The 22,406-nt window shown below is 34.8% G+C and overlaps 1 protein-coding gene across 1 annotated transcript in view; it reads right to left on the bottom strand.

The window, feature by feature from the left end:
- Positions 1 to 9,567: 9,567 nt before the first annotated feature.
- Positions 9,568 to 22,406, bottom strand: part of LOC100717636 (gamma-interferon-inducible protein 16) — a 49,959-nt gene continuing 37,120 nt past the window's right edge. Inside the window, exons 15-19 of the mRNA XM_063254059.1 lie at positions 22,204 to 22,356; positions 14,951 to 15,739; positions 13,009 to 13,419; positions 11,306 to 11,494; positions 9,568 to 10,231 (exon numbers count right to left, since the gene is read on the bottom strand). Of these exons, the coding sequence (XP_063110129.1) occupies positions 10,202 to 10,231; positions 11,306 to 11,494; positions 13,009 to 13,419; positions 14,951 to 15,739; positions 22,204 to 22,356 (1,572 nt within the window). The 3' untranslated portion in view covers positions 9,568 to 10,201. The remainder of the gene's footprint in view (positions 10,232 to 11,305; positions 11,495 to 13,008; positions 13,420 to 14,950; positions 15,740 to 22,203; positions 22,357 to 22,406) is intronic.

The raw sequence follows: 22,406 nt of genomic DNA, 5'->3' as shown, positions 1-22,406 counted from the left end.
ACAAGAATCACAACAGATGAAAGAATTTTTATATCCAACAGCCTTGCTTAGGGGTTCTTAGGAACCTATCTAAAACTTGACACTGAATCTAAATTCTAAAATGAGGAGGTACTTTTCAGATAAGTATCTACTTACAGCTTCTTCTTCTGGCTTGCTCACAGAGTCCGCAGCAGGAGGATTTCTATTGCTAACATTAGCAGAATACATTTCCTGGATGGGGAAGGGTTTGCTAGGAAATCGCTATTTGTTAACTACTACATGACTCATTCACTCCAGCTGCTCATAATAGTGCATCATCATGGGGATTGCCGGAACATAATGTCATTCCAAGCATGTAGTTCTACCAACAAAATCAGAGCAACTGTGGCTCTAGCTATCCTCTTCACTACTACTAGACTGAATTATTACAAGGATTAAGTTCACAATTACTCAGTCTCTCATTTTACTTATGGAGAAATACAAAATAACACGATAGCTTTGAAAATTGTGGAAGATTGCTAAACTTCTGGTGGAGTTGTTGACCAGATGTAGCTTCTGTTCTGAAGGTTTTTGTTTTTTTTCTGTGGATGGTAGATGCTTTCTGGAGCAGGGCAACTTTCATATGCTAACAAACAGAACAAACTTGTGGGTGGATTCTGGTAACTCACCAGGTGATCTGAAAGCAACATGATCCCAGGCCTGGTAGCAGGGTCCCCAGGAACATGGAGTGCAGACAAATGAACTGAGGCCATCTACCTGGAAGAAGAATGTGGAGTACGTTAATTCAAGATAGTCTGATAAAAAGGAAGGCTGAATTGTGAATTTTAAGCCCTCTGAACGTATATCAAAGAAAAATGAAGGAAAATCTGTAGCAAGGGTCGCAAACACCTTTGAGTGTTTACGGTTTTTGTGTCCTTTGGTGAAGGAGATTGTATATAGGTTGCAGTTTCTGTGTATATGTTGAGCTGGTCTTAAGGTAATAGAGAGAGAGATACAGAGACAGAGAGAGAGAGACAGAGACAAAGAGACAGAAAGATTAGGGTGGTTAGAAGGAGACCAGATTGTTTCATGAGAGCTCTGAAAATAGAGGGTGAATGTTAGGAATGATCATGGTTGCATTTTCATTGCCCTTAGTCATTTCATATGATTAAGGAATCATTATAGTACATTAAAGCTTTATGGCTTTAGTTAGAATTCCAACATACAACACACATTATTATTTTCCCATGAACAATTAAGAATAATTCATTTTGTAAACATTTTAGAAGATGAAGAGATGAAACGCCTAGAAACTAACATTATTCCTGACTTTTAAGGCATTATTAAACAATTAGTGATCTGTCTCATCACGCAGAATGCTCAGATCAAATCAGGAGGGACACCACTCCAGCTTGAGGAATGTTTCAAGATTTAATCTGGGAAAACTTACGTACAGGGAATATTGGGTTGTAATGAGGAGAGGGAGTGCACAGTGCTTGCAGTATATGCCTGTCTGTACTTGGACACTGTTAGAGAAAGAGAAAGATACATCATTCATCTCATTTGCATAGCATGACACATGTGTGAATGAAATTCCTAGTTCATTCCAGCCAAATTTACTTGACCTTCAGTGTTATAGACAAGGCATACTTTCCTGCTGTCTTAATCACGGTGTGCTACTTTATTAGAATAACAGAATTTTATAGAGAATACATACTTAGATGTCAAATGACTAGAATCTGTTAAGTCTGAGAGTGAGATGCTGACATTACATGGGAACTTATTCCTCCATCTTCACATGGAAGAGATCAAAAAGGAGTAAACACACTCCCAACTTCTGTCTTTATTGTGTCACTGGTTCATTGTGAGCTAGAAGCTTCATGACTTCAATATGTCCCGTTAAGTCCTTCCTTTCTACATCATTGCTTTAGGGATTAAGATCTAATATGAACTTTGGAAAGCATAGACTCATTCACCAATATCATGTATTTCTTTCTGTCTTTATCTCTACTATTTCCATTATCTATTTGCTAATTTCACCTAAGATAAATAATTTCCCAAAAATCCTTTACTTAGGATCCTTACCAGATTCATAATTTCATTTATTTCAAGATGTCAATTTTTGATCTTGTTATTTTCCTTTATATTATGCACCCTAATCAAAGATGGGTTTTTTATTCTTGCAAATATAATAGTGAAGTCATGCTCAACATCTTGTTTTGAGGCTTTGTGGAACGAGTGAAATCTATAATTTATTTAAATTTATTGAGCAAAAACGGAAAAATTGGAATTTATATTTTCATATAGTTTTGCCTAATTTTTCACATTAGTATATTGAGAAAGAAATGACTGAAAGTGATGGTCAAGCAGTATTTGAATTGTATTTTCTTTTAAGTTTTAGATTAAGGACCTGAGAATCTTGGTCCAAGGGGAAGGACTCATCCCACTCAAATATGTGTCCCTGTGTTCTGGGATGTTTGAAATATAAGGGCATGAGTGTCAGAATGGAAAAAAAAAACTCAGAAGTTATGGGTCTATAACAAGGTCTAGAGTCAGTGAAGCAAATGATACTAATTTGGGGACTGGGGATTTAGCTCAGCGGCATAAGTGCCTGCCTTGCAAGCAGGCAGTCGTGAGTTCGATCCCCAGTACCAATAAAAAGGAAAAAATAAATAAAAAAATACAGCAGATGATACTAATTTGGTCTTTCTTCATAGCCAAGTAGAGATGGCTAATAACTTTCCTTATTGTGTAAAACTTGGGATCCATCAGGTTAAATTTCCTACAAAATGAGAATCAGGAGGATGTATAACACCAAAATTTATATATTGTAACATTTTTTATTAATGAATTATTTATTTTAATTTTATTATACTATACAATAAGAACTTAATGGGAAAATAAGATATCAATAAAATAAAACTTTAAATTTTTCAAAGGTATGGAGTATAACAGATATCAACATTTTCAACACTATTTGTTTACAAAATCTAAAAAATAAGAACATAATAATTACCTATATAAACTGCAGCAAATAGGAAAATAACAGTACAAAAATATATTTCTTATTTAATTAGGGTGTGGCCATCTTTACACATTAAAACAACATCTTCCACATATAAGAATCACTTACACTGATAGCACATGTATTTTCCTGCCCTGTGCTTTTTGTAGGATACATTTGACATCTTGGGGCTCTTATTGTTTTGTTAGGAGGTTCTTAATGTTTACTTAACCAGAAAATAAAATATTACATTTTAATATGTATTATATTTATAATAAATATCAACATTTTCTAGATCAAGTGTTTACAAAATCTAAAAGGCAACAGTAATAAATACTTCTATGAATTACAATTAAAATACAAGCAAAACTCTACAAAAAATAAATCTTTACTTCAATTCTGACATGTCAAATAGTCTTCACATGTGAAAACAGCATGTTCCATACACAAGTATCTCTGAGTGAGAGCCCCTGTGGAATAGTATTCTTGTCTTCTTTTTGTAAGATATAATGGACATCTTGCGGGTCTTACTTTTTTGTTCTAAGGTTCTTGCAATGTTTCACTCCTCAATTCACTCCTCTGCTCCAGAATTAATTTTCTTAGGTTTGGATGTAAAGGGAAGACCTAATCTGATGCTGAAGCAGACATTAGCACCCAGACACAGCAGTAAGAGTAGCTAACAAGAAATCACAAACACAGACTCACTCCTGACTCAGCATCCCAGTGAGCCCACAGTGAAGGACTGCCCATGCTTGTTTCCAGGAAGTCTCTGGTTTACAACAAAAGTTGTGAGACACATAGATTTTAAATGTATATCAAAAGAGAAATCAAAATCAAGATGATGAGATATAGTAACAATTAGCTATGTGTAAACACTGAAATATATAATATTCAAATGTCTAAAAAGCAAAGACAAATTTTTTTCAGTTTTTGCTTTTTATTTTTATGTGTTTGCAGTACATTCCTCATGGGAAGTGTATTTAGCACATCTCAGTTGTTCCTTTATCACCTTCCTTTCCCTCTATCTTTTGGTCCCTTTCTGATCGCGAAAGATCTCTCCTTCATCCCTATTACGTATCTTCTATTTTATCTTCTTTATAGTTTAGGTTTCTCATATAAGAGAAACCATACAATATTTAAGCTTGTGTATCCATTTAAATTCACTTAATGTAGTTTTCTTAAAATGTATCAACTTTCCTACAAATGGTTCCACTGTGTCTTCTTTGAACAGAATAGTACTACACTATGTGTAAATACATTATTTTATCAATTCCTCTGTTGGTGGCCATGTAGGCTGCTTCCAGGATTTACCTCTTACGAATTGTGCCTCTGCAAATGTGGATATGCATGTAGCACTATAATTCATTGCCTTGAACTCCTTCGGGAAAATGTCTAGATTGGGATTAGCTGGGTTAAATAGAATTTGGATCTTTAGTTTTTTGAGGAATCACCACTCTGATTTCCTTAGAGGCTGCAGTAGATTATATTCCCAACAACAGTGTAGAAAGCTTTGTTTCCCTCTCCAGATTCAGCTGCATTTGTTAATTTGATTTCTTGATGATACCAATTCTGTATGGAGTAATAGAGTATCTTAATTTTGTTTGAATTTGCATTTCTCCGGTGACCAGAGATGTTTATTATTCCATCTATTGGTTATTTCCATTATTTTGCAGAATCTTTTTAATTTGAAATGATTCCAGAAACAAAGCAAAGGTCTTGAAATTTGAAAAGATGCATATAGATACACGGAGATATAAATATCAGAGCAGACTTGTCAGAATACATCCAACTGAGAAGAGTATGGGTTAACATGTTTAAAAATTCTAAATGAAAAAAAAACAACTGTTAAATTAGAATTTTAATAACCATCAAAGGTATTCAAACATGGAAGAGAAGTAAAAAGATTTTCATAGAAACAAAAATAGATCATTTACTTATCATGGAAGTGAATTAAAAGTTATAGTAAGTGTTTTAGACAAATAAGTATGATACCAAAAGAAACTTTTATCTACGTAAAGTACACCAAAAAATCATTTAAGTAAATGTAAAAATTTATTTTTTATCCTTATATTTAAGCTCCCAGAAGAAAACCAATAATCAAAATCAAGACATAAATGGATAATCTAAAGCAGGGCATGGCCAATGCCAATGCAGATACTCAGCTGGGGAGGACATATGGTTTTAACTGTAACTGCTGAGATCTCTATTGGTTACAATTGCCGTGGACAGTATATAAATGAGTGAGAATGTGTGCATCCCAATGAAACATTTTTATATACCTTAAAATTTTAAGTTAATATAATGTTCAGATTTCACACAATATTACACTTTATATTTTTCTAAATATTTAAAAAATATAAAAACCATTTTTATCTTGAACTGTGTTGGAAAGCAAGCAAGTATACTCTACAAAAAGAGAAAACTTGACCATAACTCATAGTTTGCCAATGCCATCAAATATATTAGCAAGATATTGCATATTGATGGAATATTTAAAAGTAAAAGCCAGGGCAGAAGTAGCATCAAATATAAAAAGTAAGAATGAGAAGTACACTGTCACAAGGACTTTATTCAACATGTGATGCAGCTTGTTATTCCAAACTGGATTCTGTAAAAATATAGATATATATTGTGATGCCCTGGTAAATGATTAGGGAAAATATTTTTGAAAGAAATGTAGATAACAAAATGGCTTTGTGGTTTTGAAGAAAGACTATGTATATAGAGTAACAGAAAACAAAATAGTCTTACACATATGCAAGCTGCTGATTTTTTTACAAGAGCACAAATACAGAACTATAAAGAAGGATTTTTTTACAAATAATATAGAAATAATTTTATATTCATGTTAAAATAATCAAACTTATCTACACTATACTCCTAATAGAAAACTAACTCAGAAAGGACTTTAACTAAATGCAAAAATCTAAAACAAAAATATTTCCAGAGAACGCAATACAAAATACCTGGGATCTTGATTTAAGCAAAAGTTTGTTATATGTGATACCAAAACTACAATTTAAAGGTATATTTAGGAAACTTGAACTTTACAAAAATGCAAAATATCTTCAAAAACTACCATAAGAGGACTGAAAGACTAGCCATAGATTTAGGGTTTGGTTAATATACCTCTACAATATTAAATACTTTCATTTATTTATTTGTACGGGGAATCAAACTCAAGACCTTGCGTTTGCCAGACAGACACTTGTGCCACTGAGCTATCTGCCAGGCCCTACAATGTTAAATTCTAAGGGGAATGAAAAGGAACAGAAACTATCACTTGTTACAGGAAAGGAAAAGCATTATTCAATCCTCCACAGTGAAGCAATTTATTATCAAGTTAAACATACACTTGTCATTTGACCCAGAAATTTCACTCCAACTTTTTTATATACCTGAAGTAATAGTGCAATTTCACACAAAACCTGTATGTGGATATTTAGAGATGTTTTATTTGTAATTATACAAAACTTTAAGCAAGCCATGTTCATCTGAGCAATGATTAACTTTGGTATATCCATGTGACTAAAATTTACTGAACAATTAAAAGGAATAAACTACAGAAGACACACAGACAGGGAAAATATTACCTGTTATTAGGCTAAACTATCCTATACATTGATTTATGTGGTGGTAACAAGACTATATGCCTCTGTAAAAATTCCAAAAACTTCCACTCATTTTAAGGAATTTCATTGTGGGCATTTTACTGAGTAATAAACAGAATATATTCAAGTTACAACCGTGATATTTTTAATACTTATTGCATTTTGTTTTTAAAACGTTTCTCTGAAATAAGTACCCTTTGATAATAATAAATAAAATAAAATTTTAGAGAAGACCCATTAAGACTCATTTGAGGACTTTAAAATTGCAAAATTCTTACTCATGAGGTTAATAATTTCCAGTGTTTGTTAATGTGATGTTGGTGCACTTATTAAAAACAATGCCCACAAGATTTAGTTGGGACATATATATGAACACACTTTTATGTTTATATTCTTTGAGTTAGAAATTCTATTTTTAGAAATTTAACCTAGACACCTTGGCTTGCAAGCATTAATTAATTAAAATAAGAGTTAAACAAATCCTAAATTTTCATTAAAATCTTTTTGAGATATGTTACTTTTACACAGTCTGACTGATAAAGGTTTCTAAGATACATTGTTACATAAGAAATATAAATGACAAAAAATGCTTACAATGACTATCTTAATTGTTCATAGAGGGTAGCTGATGGTTAGTGCTTCATCTAATAACAGAAATGACATAATAGTGATGGTTCAGCAATTAATATTATATTGATTCTGTTGTTATCCTTGCTTGAGCAATTGAAGAAACTATGTCAAGCAGTTGTGTGTGCTTTTTCTAATTAGTGTCATAGTCTGTTATTTCAGAGATCTTTGCAAAGGTTTCTTCACTCTTTTCATTCTTCAAAACCATTAGTTACAAAGATCTCTGCCCAATTAACGTCTCTGTGAAGTGTCCTGACATTCTGTTCGGTTCAATATTTCAAATTCTATGCAGCCCTAGCTTCTTAGTTACACTATGTTGATGCCAGTGAGGAGCTCTGGAAAGGCTTAGAGCACAAGAATGTAAAGCAGAGGGAGGTTGTGGAATTGGAGGATAAAACTATTTAAGGGAAAACAAAATCAAAAGGGAGATTTTGTGTTGGAGGAGAATGTAGTTTCTTGCTTATATCATTTAGAGAAATGTTGATCTTACAATTTCAAATGAGAATCAGCTTGATCAGGAAAGCAAAACCGCCCGGCAAATCAATTCAGTGACTATAATCTAACTCTTAATAAGCATCATTTGCATTTTCAAGAATTAATTACATAAATTTTATCTGAAGTTATATGAAGCACTAGTTTGACTCAAGATAAACAGAATGTATAAACAGAATGTATGTATTAAAATGAACTTTCTCCTTGGTATCTAAAAGTCAAATTTGAATTTAGAGGAAGTTGTTACAGTCTGAAATTTCACGGTGGAGTGTATTCCTAGCTAGGGAAGCAATGCTGTGATTTTGATCACTGCATTTCGTTTTTTTCAGTACAGATGAGGAAACTAGATTTTATCACTTTTATATTTCCTTCAGAATGTGGTTCCCCAAATAACCAAAGCAATCTATAAAAACAAATATTATTATGTAATGTATTTACATGTACAGTTATCTATGTACATAACTTTGAATGTATAAGTAGATATAACTAGAAAATATATACATTATTAGAATAGTATCAAATAATAGGGTAGAAGATGTATAGTTAGCCTATGTAGCCTCTAAGCCTACTATAATAAAAGACATAAAATTTTAAGGGAAGTAATGTATTGCTATTCTTTGCATGTTTGGCTCCAAAATATAATGGTAGAACATTAGTGCTTTTTTCTTAGAAAATATGGGCATTAAAGCATTGGCTTTTACAGCGTTAAAATTCTGTGGGTAACCATTCAGACTAGTCTGAAGCTCGGTTGGAACTAAGAATACCTGAGGAAGCGACCCCGCTTGTTGAGTGCAGGCCTAGGGAGGTGTACAGTTATGTAACCATGGCTTAGCACAGATAAACATATGTGCATTGGTTGTGGTATTGAGTAAGAATGTAAATATGTGATAACAACCTGTGTAAGAATTATAAAACAAACATGTGACTCTTGCCATCCTGGAATCCTGCACCCTGCTGTGTTCTATGCTGTCTAGTGCTGTGGCAGACATCTTTGATCTGGGGATTTCATCCACAATGTCTCCCTTGGTCCCCACAATGAGCTGACAAACCTTTTATTGTGTTCCTCAGTTTTCACCTCAACTTCACACTCTTCCTTCTGAAACATATACTTCAATTTGAAATAACCTAGATTCTAAATCAAGGTCTAATATACCAGATACATATCACTAAGAAAGTGATTTTAATTTTGTGGGATTTTTCCCCTATTACAGAGTAAAAAGGAAAAAAAATAGCAATCAAACTTTTAGAACTAGTGTGAAGATCGAGTGACATAAACATCGCAAAATATCAGATATCAAACATATGATCTGTAGATATAACAGTAAATTTTAATACTACATATATACTTCTGTTATTAAAAGCAAACTTCAGTCTTGACCTAAAGCAGTTGTGCCCGGGACAGATTCCTGATGGATCCAATGTGTGGAAAGTGAGATCTAGCAATAGAGGTGGGAGAGCTACTGAGGAGGCAGTGGTGTTTGAGTGATATTTGGCATCAGACAGGGCCATAATTTCTCCTGACATATTAGTTCATCCATAGAAGTCATCGTAAGGCACTCATTTGGCATTATGTGCCTTCCATAATGGAAAAATTCTGAGAAGATAATTTTGTCCTGACCTAGTTAACTCTTCAAGGACACAGGTCTTGGCATTTGAAGCTCCGCTGGATTTCAGCCCCCACCTGCTCTTAGCATGATTCCTCTGAACAATACACAGCTTGTTTATGCCTCACCAGGCTTGATGCTTACAGACCACAATCAAAGAATAAATTGTAATATTGGTTTTAGTCTTGATTCCCCATCCTGATACAGGCTATATACTATTTCCTGAAAAGCAAATGAAATACAGAGTACATACACTACTGGAGAAAAAACATTTTAGAAATAGATGTTTATTATTTTAAGATTGTAAAAGCTATAGAGTAAAAATATGGAATGTAGAAAATGCAAAAGATGCAAAATGAATATTGTAAAAAATCTCAAAATATCTATTTTACAGCTCTTTTATGTTTTTTGTTTTTCATTTTGTTTTGTTTTGTTCTTTTGTTTTTAATCATATTTTGGGTGTTTGCTTTTTTTGTTTATTCGTTTTGGTGGTGGTGATCAAAACCAGGATATTGCAGTGACCCTTCAAAAATTTTTTTTGAGATAGGATATTGCAAAGTCTCTAAATTATTCACACTGGGCTTAATCTATTTTTTTTTTTTTTTTGGCTCTGGGGATCAAACTCATGACCCCATGCTTGCAAGGCAGGTGCTTATGCTGTTGAGCTAAATCCCCAGCACTGGGCTTAAAATTTTGATCCTTCTGTTTCATCTTCTGGTGCTAGTATTTTAGGTATGAACTACCTTGACCAGCTAAGAGCTGAGTTTTAGGTATTTTTTCTTAAACTTTGATCTTCTATATCTTCTTCCTAAACTTGGATTTTATCTCTGTCAGCATCACTACTGGTGGCATCCAGGTTTTTAGGTCTCCAGTAAGGTTTCCACATTTGAATCAGAATTGAGCAGTTACATCTTGTTTTTCCAGGTTTTGATGACCTTAAAGAAGAGCATGATAAAAACAGATCAGTTGAGATACAGCTGCTTACACATTTCTCCCTTCTGTCAAAATCTGGTGTTGTGGAAGAAATTTTACAAAATAATTCTGAGACTCAATTTCCACAACTATGAACCACATCTCTTTCCTTGCCTTTCTCCCTGTGTATCCTTTCATGAATACCTGTCTTTGGAGTCACACCTCCAAGGTGATTGGAATCGTGAAGTGTGCTAAATATTTGTATCCATCAGGAGCACAGGAGAAGTAGCAGGACAGACTAGAGGAGGAGAGGGACTGGTGTAGCCTAAATGGCAAGAACTGGGTGGAGCACTATCACTGGGTAGGAGAGTGTGTGGTGCATCCAATGTGCTTTCTGCTGTATCTGCTGTGAGGGAAAGTTTGGAAGATTATACTAGGGTTAAAACTAGAGCTGGAGAAATCTAGAAGCAGGTGCATGTGTGTGTTCCTAGACAGCATAACAGCTACATTTCATTTGTATTTAATTTTCATTCCACTCTTAGCTGGTTTTAGGGTTCTATGAAGCCACATGAAAGTTTATATCAGTATGACATACACTGTGGCCTTTATTCTGCAGTATTTCTCTAAAGGCATCTTTCCATTGTGTTCTGATTTTCAAGAGAATCTTTGCTAATTAATGTTTGATATGAGCTCTGCTTATGAACCTTGTGGTAGCAAATAGTTCCCCTATTTTGTAGATTGTGACCCTGAAATTCCTGGTCTTCAAATCTTTAGTCAACTGTAAAAAAAAAATAGACTGAGAATATAGACCAATCTTTGTTAATTAAACCCAATAATTCTTGTTAAATTATCTTTCTACTTTGATAGTAATTATTTAGTTTAGGGTAAAAAGATTTGAATGTCTGAATTTTGTCAGTATAATTTAAATACCCTTATAAAAAGAAGATGAAAGGGAAGTTAGTTTACATATAAGAATAGGCAAGTCAATTTTCTTCACCAGGTAAAAATTTGTTTAAAGGCAGCAGTCTAGTTTTCTAAAGCACAGTATAAAATAACTGTTTCCACTTGGAAGAATGGTGCTCCCATAAAACACTTACCTTGAGGTGACTATAAAGTATAGATGTCAGCTTATAGCTGTCTTCACTTAAGACCACTTTAAAGCAACTGAGGTTAAGTTTATCTCCTTCTTCACAGTGGATATTGGCCAGTTGTCCATTTACCACTACTTCCATCTTTCCTGTATTATCTTGTATTTCATAAAAAATGCATTTTGACTTCACTGTTTTCTGAAAAATAGTATCAGCAAATATCTGATAAGAAATGTATCATAAATTTTCACTGTATAGGAAATACAGAGTGTTAGTGAAAATGCTGATTTCTAACGAGGTCAACAGAAGTCTGAGTTCAATATTTGAGATACCAGATTGCATAAGGTATTTTGTTCTGAAAATCCTTTCTTTTTAAAACTTCCTGAGCCACTCCTTACTTAATGTCTTCATCTATCCAACTTTTCTAGAAGAATTATCTTTCTAATTTGTACTGATTGCATATCAGCATACCTGAGATTTCATAACTCTAGCGAGAAATCTCATTCATTTAATGGGTTACTGATTGATATCTCCATGAGACTAAAGATGAAAGACCATATGAACCTTACTGCAGACTGAGAAAGACTACCACTAATTTTTGTGAAGTGGGTTATTCTATTTCAATTATAATTTCTTCTGTCTGCTATATTTAGTCACTCTTCTTGAATCTGTTCAAATACTAAATCAATATCACCTGTCCTGTTGTTTTGATTTTTATCTCACTTATTTTACTAATTTAATATGCTCATATAGTCATTTAAATAGAACTCATAGGTAATAATTTAGGTAAAAGTTAGAAACCACCACAAAAGATGATGTATGGTGTGTGAGATAATACTTTGAATAAACAGTTAAGCATAGAGGTTACAAAAAAAAAAAACACAACCTAAGGCCTTTTTAGTTCTAAAAACTTCTTTGCAATTTACAATTCTTGTATATAAACTGAGGCATGTAGTACATTTCTCTAGTACACTAATGGCAAATCTTTTAAAAGCTACTCAAATTGCAACCCCAAATCCACTTAATTATCACCAACTGCCAACAATGCAATTAAATCAGAATACCTGGTTGTTGGGATGATGTTGAGGCAAATTTGCTCATGAGCTGAACAAGAGGGACCTGTGTGCCTGCTGTGGAATTTTTGCATAGGTTTGCCAGTCCTGCTCTAGTCTCTTCATCTTCTATTTCTCTTATTATTTAGATCAGAAATCAGTTGTTCAATTTCTTGTTGAAAAGTAATGAAAGGGAAGAAGTGAGACCAGCTTACAGCACAAATGATCAGAATCCAGGCTTACTGTTGGACACAGTTGTTTTCTATTACAGAGTAATAATTTGATTACTTATTCTGCTGTTACAAGAGCCCATTGATTGGTAGCAACCCTTATTCACTATTCTGTTGTCATAGATACCGAAGAGGCTAGGTGCGAACCTCCGTCAGGATGACTATGAATTGATCTAGATAGTGGATCCACATAAACTACTAAGGTTTCTTGAAAAACCTTGTTCTTAAATTTTCATGGTTATACCTACAGCAGAGAAATGTTAGGAGCCTAAATATCCTACGGTCTGAAGCAAGTAGACTCCACTCATATGACCCTGACAAGAGAGCTTGTTTCCTGAGTTCAGTGGATTGTCCAAAGTGTAGCTGGCAGGATGAAATGCTAAAATCTGGAACTGCAGAAGAAATTTTACAAATTAATGCTATGGCTTACCTTACACACTTGAAATATCCCATTTACATATTTTCCTTCACTTTGTGGGCCAATCTGGTTGATTTTAGGAGTTGCTTTGGCATGCTTAATCAGAGTAGGAGAGATGTTCATTGTTCGATCAGCACTCACGTTAGACACACTTGAGGCCTGGTGTACCTCCAGGAACCCATCTCGACCAATATAATTGGATATGGCAATGATATTTTTGGGGATGAACTTGTCCTTAAATTTCATGTCAAAAACCTTCACTCGGAAGAATGCGTTTTCAGTAGCCACTGTGGCGTGAATCATCCTATGTTCACTTTCTGTTACCATATAGGTAAATGGTTCTGTCACTTTCAACACCATCACTTCTTTAGGACCCGCTTGGTAACCATTTTCTTCAGCAGGTTCATACTTTGGGCTTGACATCTACTTGGACAGTAAACAATAACACATGAGCACAATTAATTAAGGCAGTACACAGTCACAGTATAGTAAGAGCCATCTCGGTATCAATGTCTGAGCTCAAAGAACACATTAACTAGGGGACTCACGGAAACTGTCTCACATGGTATTACTTAGTTTATAGAGGAAATGAAAAAAATGTTAGAGAGTAATAGAAGCTTGTTCTAATGCTAAATGAAAAGGAACATTTTAAAAGATATAGCTCTTCCAAGAAATTAATGCTCTTTTTCATAAGGGTTAGTATGGCAGCTGTTAGAAGAACTCAAGAACTGTCCTGAACTCGATGGGTCCTGGCTAGAAGCTCTCAGCTTGATTAAGAGAAGGCATTGAGGAGTATTATAGGTATGGAAGTTAGGCCTTAAGGACCTTTGCTTTGAACACCTGTCTTTGCAGATGTCTGTACCATTTTAGAGTTTCAGGACAGAATCTAGTGTTTGGCAAGAGGCTGATGATCTAGAAGAGGAAGTGGGAGTCCTGGAAACCAGTGAATGAAGGCAGGCTCGCTGCCTCCATAGGCCAGCAATGCTCACTGTGATTCCAAGCTGAAAACTCATGAAGACCTTGCAATGTGAATGAGGGGGCTTAACTCTGGGTGGTCCTCCACAGGGTCGAATGCTTCCTCACACCAGGAAAGTTCATTCTCTATACAATTTAACCAATAACAGAGAATCCCACAATAGTGACATTACATCCTGAGATTTAGGGAAGAAATTATAACTATCTATGAATGACAAAAGAAGATTCAAGGTATACGTATTTTTTATATTCATTGAAGGCATAGAGAATCTAAATCTGTATCAATTAATATACTTATTTGTATTATGTATTGAATAATGCAACTTTTACATGCAATTAAACTATTTTATTTCTATTGAATAGAATTAATTTCTATTGAATTCTATTGATGGTTGAATTGCAGGTCAAGATATCATAAGTGATTTTTAAGAGCCTAGAAAAATACATGTAATGTTATTCAAAATGAAATAAAAGTTTACTCTTTGCTTTGATGTAACATATAAAAAGATAAAAATATTGCTGAATTTTGGTGTTTCAGGGGAGAGATTCATACACGTAATTTAACTGAAGGTTTTATCTAGCTACCTACTTATTGTCAATTTTGTAAATGATATTTGTGTAACAGAAAACTAAAAGAAAATAATCAGTCATAAATTATGGGTGGCTCTCTTATTTGCCAAACTATTTTACCCGAAGGTAATACTTTTGTGGTATATTGAAACAAAAATGAAATTTAACACTTAAAAAAAGTTAAACACATGGCTGACTAATAATATCTTTTATGAACAAGACATTATTGGTATTCAGAGTCATATATAATCCTAATGTGAAGGACATAAAGAGTTAAAATTCAAATGTAGAGTATTATCTCATTATGATTTGATGAAGTAAATCATCAGATATTATAAGGGATTATTGAGAAAAAAACCTTGAAAGCTATTTAATTTCTGGCAATATATCATGGGGACAGAAACTTCACCATGTTTAAGAAACTTTTGGATGTTGTGGCTGGAGTCATCTGTGGAGTCTGGAGACTGCTGGATGTTGCTAGAAGACTCTGAGGAGTCTGGAGACTGCTGGATGGTGCTTTTGTTGGCTTCAAGGGGGTTTGCAGGCTGCTAGATGGTATTGTCAGAGGCTTCTGAGGAGTTTGTAGACTGCTGGATGCTACTGGAGGCATTTGCAAATTATAGAGACTACTGCTTGGTGTTTGTGGAGGCCTCACAGGTGTTTGCAGGCTACTGGATGGTGCTGTTGGAGGCTTCTGAGGAGTTTGTAGACTGCTGGATCCTACTGGAGGCATTTGCGAAATCTGGAGACTGCTGGATGGTGTTTGTGGAGGCCTCACAGGTGTTTGCAGGCTGCTGGATGGTATAGTCGGAGGCTTCTGAGGAGTCTGTAGACTGCTGGATGCTACTGGAGGCTTCTGAGAAGTCTGGACACCGCTGCAGGGTGTTGCAATCATCTCAGGAGTCTGAAGACTGCAAGACGGTATTTTTGGATGTAACTGAGATGCCTGGACACCTTTGGATGAAGTGTGTGGAGACTTCTCAGTGGTGAATAGTGTGGTTGTAAGCATCTGAGGAGACTGCTGACTGTTGCATGGAGTTGGCTGCATCTGAGAAATATGCAGACTGCTGAGTGATGTGACTGAAGACTTTGAAGGGTTCTGGAGACAGCTCCCAGGATGAGGTATGATGTTTGTTGATCCTTTAATCTCTAATGTCTCAGTGGAGTTATCTCTTTTGGTGATTGTGTTTTTCTCTTCCTAAAGAAAAATAAGTTTTTATTGTTTTTGGTTGTTTTAGAAAATCTCTTGAATATATCTTTCCTTTTTAAATTAAAAACTGCACTCTGCCTACTTCCTCCTGAGTGGCAGGAGGAATAGCATATATTGGCTTAAACAGCATATACTTAGATAGCTCCATTACCTATGTTCCTTCTGTCTCAATCAGGATTTCTAGTCCACATTCTCAACACCAAAAACTTAAATGCTTGAAATTTCCTTGGCCTGCAATTGAATACTGGCTCTCATTTTGCACCAATTGGACAAGACCATTTGATCAGGTCATATTCTTGGTATTATTTTGGAGAAAGCATGAATTTCAGCAAAGTTAGTCACAGTCAGAGCCATCTCTTGATTCAGTCTTTTCAACCAAGAAAATGAACAAAGCTGTCCCTACTCTGTGTGTTTAATGCAGAGTGTGGTCTAAGTCTCTATCCTTTGGTACTCTGATCATAAACATAGCAGGAAATGTCCCACAAATCCACACTTCCTCACCTGTTTCTGTGGAGTTGCTAAAGCTACCAGAATTTTTCAACATTTTGGAGACTTCACAAGAATTTAAATTCCTACCAAAAGCATTACCTTTCATTACATTTTCCAAGTAAACACTGGGGAGTATTTCTGAAATCACATACCTTAACTATCTTCAATTATATTGTTGAAAGACTATTAAATATTCATGACATTTATCCCACTTGCCTTCGGAATTTCCAGTTTTGGCATTCAGTGGTCTACTCATTTAAAATGTCAACTATTACAGTGCCTCACTTGGAGATCTCCATGCACTCCAAGGTATCAAGGTATAACTCTGTCTATTCAAAATCATTTAGAAATTAATTCCATGGAATTCAGAATTTGTATACCTACTTTGGATTCAACCAATTGTACTGTTAGCTTTTCACTATAGGTGGATTGAAATTCTGGTTCTAATATCCAGTAATTGTATGAATTTGTTAAATGTTTTTATCTCTATGCATTCTGGTTTGGTCATATATGGAATAGGAACATCATTAACATTTTCTTATGATTTTATAAAAACTAAATTGGAATATATATATATATATATATATATATATATATATATATAGGTTTTTGGAGTTCAGGATATAATAAATGCTAACTGAAAAAATATTTTTTGTCATTTTTGTAACATCTATTAGAGACTCATATTTACTCTGATGTCTTTTCATATTGTATGATTCTCTTGATAGAAATGCCATGTGGATGTTATAAATGAAACACACAGAAGAAGTCTTTCTGAATCTGCCATGTATAACAATGAAATTTCACCCCCCATATTGATTTGAGCTGTATATTTTAAATACATGTTAACATTTAAACTATCATCATAACAGCAGGGTTTAGATGACAAAATTATAATATTTTCTTGAATATTTGTTAAGTTTTAGGAGTTATTTTTCTCTAAGTAAATCTTGACTATCCCATCCTACTTGGAAATCATATTTTCTCCAATGCTATTTGCTTCAGGCACACACATATGGAGGAATCAAAGCCAATAGTTTTTTGTTGAATTATACTATAAACCAAAAAGACATACATTAGAGAAAATTTTTGAAATAAATTATATCAAATTAAATCAAAATACTCCTGCATACACAATGAGTATTAAAATACTGTTGCATACACTAGAAGTTGTCAGACATATTCTTTGCAGGACTTATGTGAAGTTGACTGAACCCCAAAGAAGACTTCACTGCATGGTATATTTAGGTTTATAGGGCTGAGAAGGCAAATAAACACCATCCTGGGTTTCTGTGATCCAAAGAGATTTCAAAACAGTAGAATAATTTCTCTAGGGATAGAAATGATCATGTTGCTTATGTAGGGAGCAAAGTCTTAGGAAGTGTTACTCATAAGTATGAAACAGAAGCAGTATTCATAAGTATTCATGGAAAATGTGGAGCTAGATTGAGATCTACATGCACAGTATTTCACTGCCACGGCAGAGAGAGAATGTCCTGAGATTACAGGGACAAGACATGGGCTTTATCCAAAGCCACTAAACCCTAAATGGAAGCAGATATGTACAAGTAGCTCTGCTTGCAAAAAATCAGGAGAAACTATGGGTGGGGGGGGGTGGATTACGGAATTAATAGAAGAAAGTTTTGAAAAAAATTTTTTAAAGTTTGAGAAAACCTAAGTTCATGAAGCCTGACCTCAGTTACTCTCTGTGAAGCAGTGTTGGGGTGGGCAGCTTGGATCCTGCGGGGGAAACCATACTGAAGAATAATGATTGAAATGTTATCATCTCCCATGACTGAATTGCTTCAGGGGAAATCCTTAATGCCTATTCTGATATAATCTTCCTAGCCGCGGGCTGTAGGGCAACACTTGTCATAGCAGGGAGAACTACAAGCAAACTGGAGTAAGAGTTGACTCACACAAGCGTGAGCTCATTCTCCAACCCTGTCCTGTCCTTCCCTGGGACAGCATACTTCTATCTGCATAATAAAGGATTCAATTTTCAGGGAAGAAAGATATAAACTTATTATAATTGTCATTAATACTGCAAAGGAATAATAAAAGGATCGGTGGAGGCAAATACTGGGAGTATCTATCCTGTTCTGAAAGAAAAGTATCAGTGAAAATTTGTCCAGAAGAGCAATGCGATACTAAGGAAAGGAAATATAAAAATACCTCATGTGACTGGGACCATGGATGCAGAAACTATACCCTGTTTTTTGATAAAAGAGCAAAAAGTAAAAAATTTAAAAGAAACTGGAAGACAAAAGATAAGTACCTTTTTATACCCAATGATCTTTTTTGGTTTCCTCCCCATAGCCTGTAGACTTACATCAACACAGGATGCTAATTCACATGAGGTCAGTTGTAATTTCATGAACAGATACCTTTGAAATAGCTTTGGCTTATGATCTAGGAGGATCTTTTAGGATATGAATAAGCTATTTGATTAAGGCAACAATTTGTACCATAGCACACAATTAAAAACCCTGTGGAGATTTCTATTGTTCTTTTCAATTGTGTTGTAGGGAAGACAAAAAATGGGAATAGAAAGCTTTTGTCTTGGTTAAGGAACTGCCTGACTGTATTGGTAAAGGTTTCTGAAGCTCTGAGGACAGCTTTCAGTGAGCACAAGCTGGCTGTTCAAGGATCTAGAGCTTATCAGATTCTGTGAGAGTTTCCTCCTTTTGAAGCCATTGGTTCTGATAATGACTTCCTGTGTTTTCTGACGCAAAATGCTTTTTGTCGTTTTACTAATATAATGCTTTTCAATATCAGATGAATTATAGCATTTGTCACTGTCTCATCTCTCTTTCTTTTACTTTTTCTCTTTTTCTTTTCTTGTCTCTCTCTCTCTCTTTCTCTCTCATTTATTTTGGAAACATATATAATCCACAAGATCATTTTGCTACAAATTTCTAAACAATTCCACATACTCTATACCACAGATCCAATACCTCTATAGCTATGACCTTATTCAAGACTATAAACTTTATTCTGCAATAGTTGAAAACTCAGATAAGTGGAATTCTATTAGTGCTATAGACTGTAGACCTACCTGAGTTGTAAAGGGGCTTATGTCAACTTCAAACTAAGAGGATTTTTTTGATAGAAAATAGTACTAAACTATATATGAGGTAACAGAAAAACTTTCCCTATACTTATATAAATTTATTAACTACCTCTTTTATACTTTGTATATTAGTCTATAAAAGTCAGCTTCTATCCCATGTTCATGTCAAGAAACCCTAGTGCTCCTTCCATAGTGTGCTATGTTTCCACCATGCTGAAGAAATTTCCAGAAATTCCCATTTCAAAAGGCAGGATTGGGGCTGGGGATTTAGCTCAGCGGCACAAGTGCCTGCCTTGCAAGCAGGCAGTCGGGAGTTCGATCTCTGGTACCGGTAAAAACAAAAAAGACAAAAAAAAAAAAAAAAAAAAAAAGGCAGGATTCTGCTCTCTTGGCAGTATGCATTAGACCATAGATTCTTTGGTTTTACAACAGTAAAAGCATCCATTCTAATAGCATTAGAAGATTCCAAGTACATTTTTATCACTGTGTGAGCAAGATTGGAGAACCTCTGTAAATGCATTTATACTAAGTATTGACAATATAACTAATGGATGCCCATTTTCAGAGTCAACATCCAATATCAATTTCCCATTGTTCTTGCCACGTACAATATTCATTCATCTAGCTCATAAGGAGTCATCTGTTGATAAGTTTTGTGGATGATGGCGCTGTATGAAATTCTTGCCTCAGGTGTGGTAGATTGTTCTTTAGAACCCTCTAACCATCCTTGGGACCTCATTCATGTTGGAAGGCTTGGAGAACCCAGCTATGAAGAAAAAACCAGAAAATAACACTATCCATAAATTAGAAATAAATTTTGTTACAGGCATTGTACCATCATTCCTCTAATTGGCTAGTTGATATATCCTATTAAATTCATAAGTTTTAGAATTCACTAATGTTGAACTGGTATTCTGACTTTTATATCCACTACATTTGAGACCGTGGAAAAATGATTAGTCTGTGGACTTCAGTTTCCTCACATGTGAAATAGGAATAACAAAAGCATCGTGATGAGATTCTACAGAACTATTGTGATAATGTAAATGAAAAATGCAGACTCTCCTCAATACATACAAATATCAACCGAATATTATGATCTTCTGGCCTATGCAGAGGTTTATTTTGCTGCATAGACCACACAGGTCACATATTTGTGACCTGCACAAATATGTCATGTGTTTTGTGTAGCGTGTTGATGACAATTCTGTATAATGGGAGTCTTGCTTGTTTCAAAATCAATCAACTCGAATAGTTTATTTTCACTAGTAGGATCTGATGCTTAAACTACTTTATACTATTTGACTGGATGATATTTTAAAATGGCAATTGATTGTGTTATTCGTTTCCTCTAAAGTGAATTCATTGATTTCCTCAGCTTTTTCATGAATCATGGCTGTATTATGTTTTCTACTTCACAGGAAATATAAAATATAAACCAAACATAACAATGGCCTGAGTTTTGGTTAGACTCTAGAAATGAAAAGAATGAATAGGCCAGAGCAAATAGTTGGGAAATCTCACAATATATACTGTAAGGCTTTCTTCCTCACCCAGTCTATGGGACATAGGTTGATAAGGGACACTGCTTTTGTAGGACTCTTATAGAAGAGGCAGAATTTCAAATGAGAAATGGGGTGGTCAAAGGTGAGAGACCAAGAAAGATGAGCCAGCCATCCTTGGATACTATGATCTAGTATATTTGAGAAGAGCAGAATGATTTTTATTTATCAGACAAGATATCATCATATATATTTGAGCATCTAGGAGTTTAGGAAGTGCCACTTTCAAGCATGTATACAAACAAAATATACAGTTGCCCTTGGATATCCATATGCCATTGTAGTAACAGAGAGAACGTGGGCCTGAGGTTTCAATGTTTCCTGGATCCTTGGCCACTCCAGACAAGAAGTGAGCAGAAATAGTTTGCTACCTCTTTTGCATAAAGGTTTCACAAGGAGTTATGGGTTATTGGATCTCTTGTGAAAAACAAAAAATATAAGTTGTGAAAACTTGTATGCAGAAATTCTGTCTTCCATTGTTGAGTGAATGATTGATGATTAAAAGTGTCCTTTGAGTTACACGGAGGCTTTAGGCTTCGAAGAAACACTGCATATGAGAATATTGACATGAATTTTTTTCCTATTCTTCGAGTTGTCTATTAATATCAGAAATCAGGCTCTTATTTTTCAGTGCAAATTTTAGATGAGTCATGTCTAGACAGAAATGGCAGAGTGAACTTGAACCTATCCTGTGCATTCCCTTTCTCTTCTTTCTGTTTGCTTTATATTGTACCCGTATTTGAGCCCACTGTCTAGTCCAGAGGAAACACAAATTCATGTACTACAGCTGACAAAGGGTTAAAAGCAACCATGAAGGGGTCCATGAGCAAGCAATGAGTATGTGTAGTGCGTTTTGGCAAGAGGTATAATGAACAGTGCAGCAGGAAGAGATTCACATTTGTGCCTGATGGTGAAGGTATACACATGAGGAGTGAACCCCAAGAAATGATTCACAACACAAGGGTACATGTCACCACATCTGACTGGAAACAGCAGGGAATGTGGAAAAGGAACCTGCAATATGGTGAGTGAGCAAAGAAAACGGATGAGAAAAATATTGGAATGTGTTGAAATGAGCAGATCTATTCTCATTTGTACTCATCCAATCACTTTTGTCCTCTTGTTCTAATCAATACAAGGCAATAACTTTCTTGACATCAGAAGTATTACAATAAATCTATCAGAGGCTTAATGTAGATATCCAATGAATGTTAAATAAAATAAATAAAATTTTAAAATTTGGTGTAGATGAGCAGCTCTTTGAAGTTTTCGATGATCACTGTTATTATGTTAAGTAAGAAAAGAGAAACTGAGGAGGAAGCTAATACCTTGGCTGAGGTGCTGATGGAAGAGCTGAGTGGAGAAATGTGAGGTCTCTGCAGACCTGTGTCGATAGTAGAAGTTTCTGGAAACACACCAATTTTCAGATCCACTGTGTTTCTTCCCAATTTATCCTTTTCCTTGGTTGAATTTTCCTGTTTCTGAACAAAAACATATTTTTTCCCTTAACACTGGATAATGATTTCATGCA

Source organism: Cavia porcellus, unplaced genomic scaffold, assembly GCF_034190915.1.
Source record: "Cavia porcellus strain 051 isolate PalLab524CR breed Dunkin Hartley unplaced genomic scaffold, mCavPor4.1 scaffold_7, whole genome shotgun sequence".
Lineage (NCBI taxonomy): Eukaryota > Metazoa > Chordata > Mammalia > Rodentia > Caviidae > Cavia > Cavia porcellus.
This window is presented reverse-complemented; position numbering and strand designations above follow the sequence as displayed.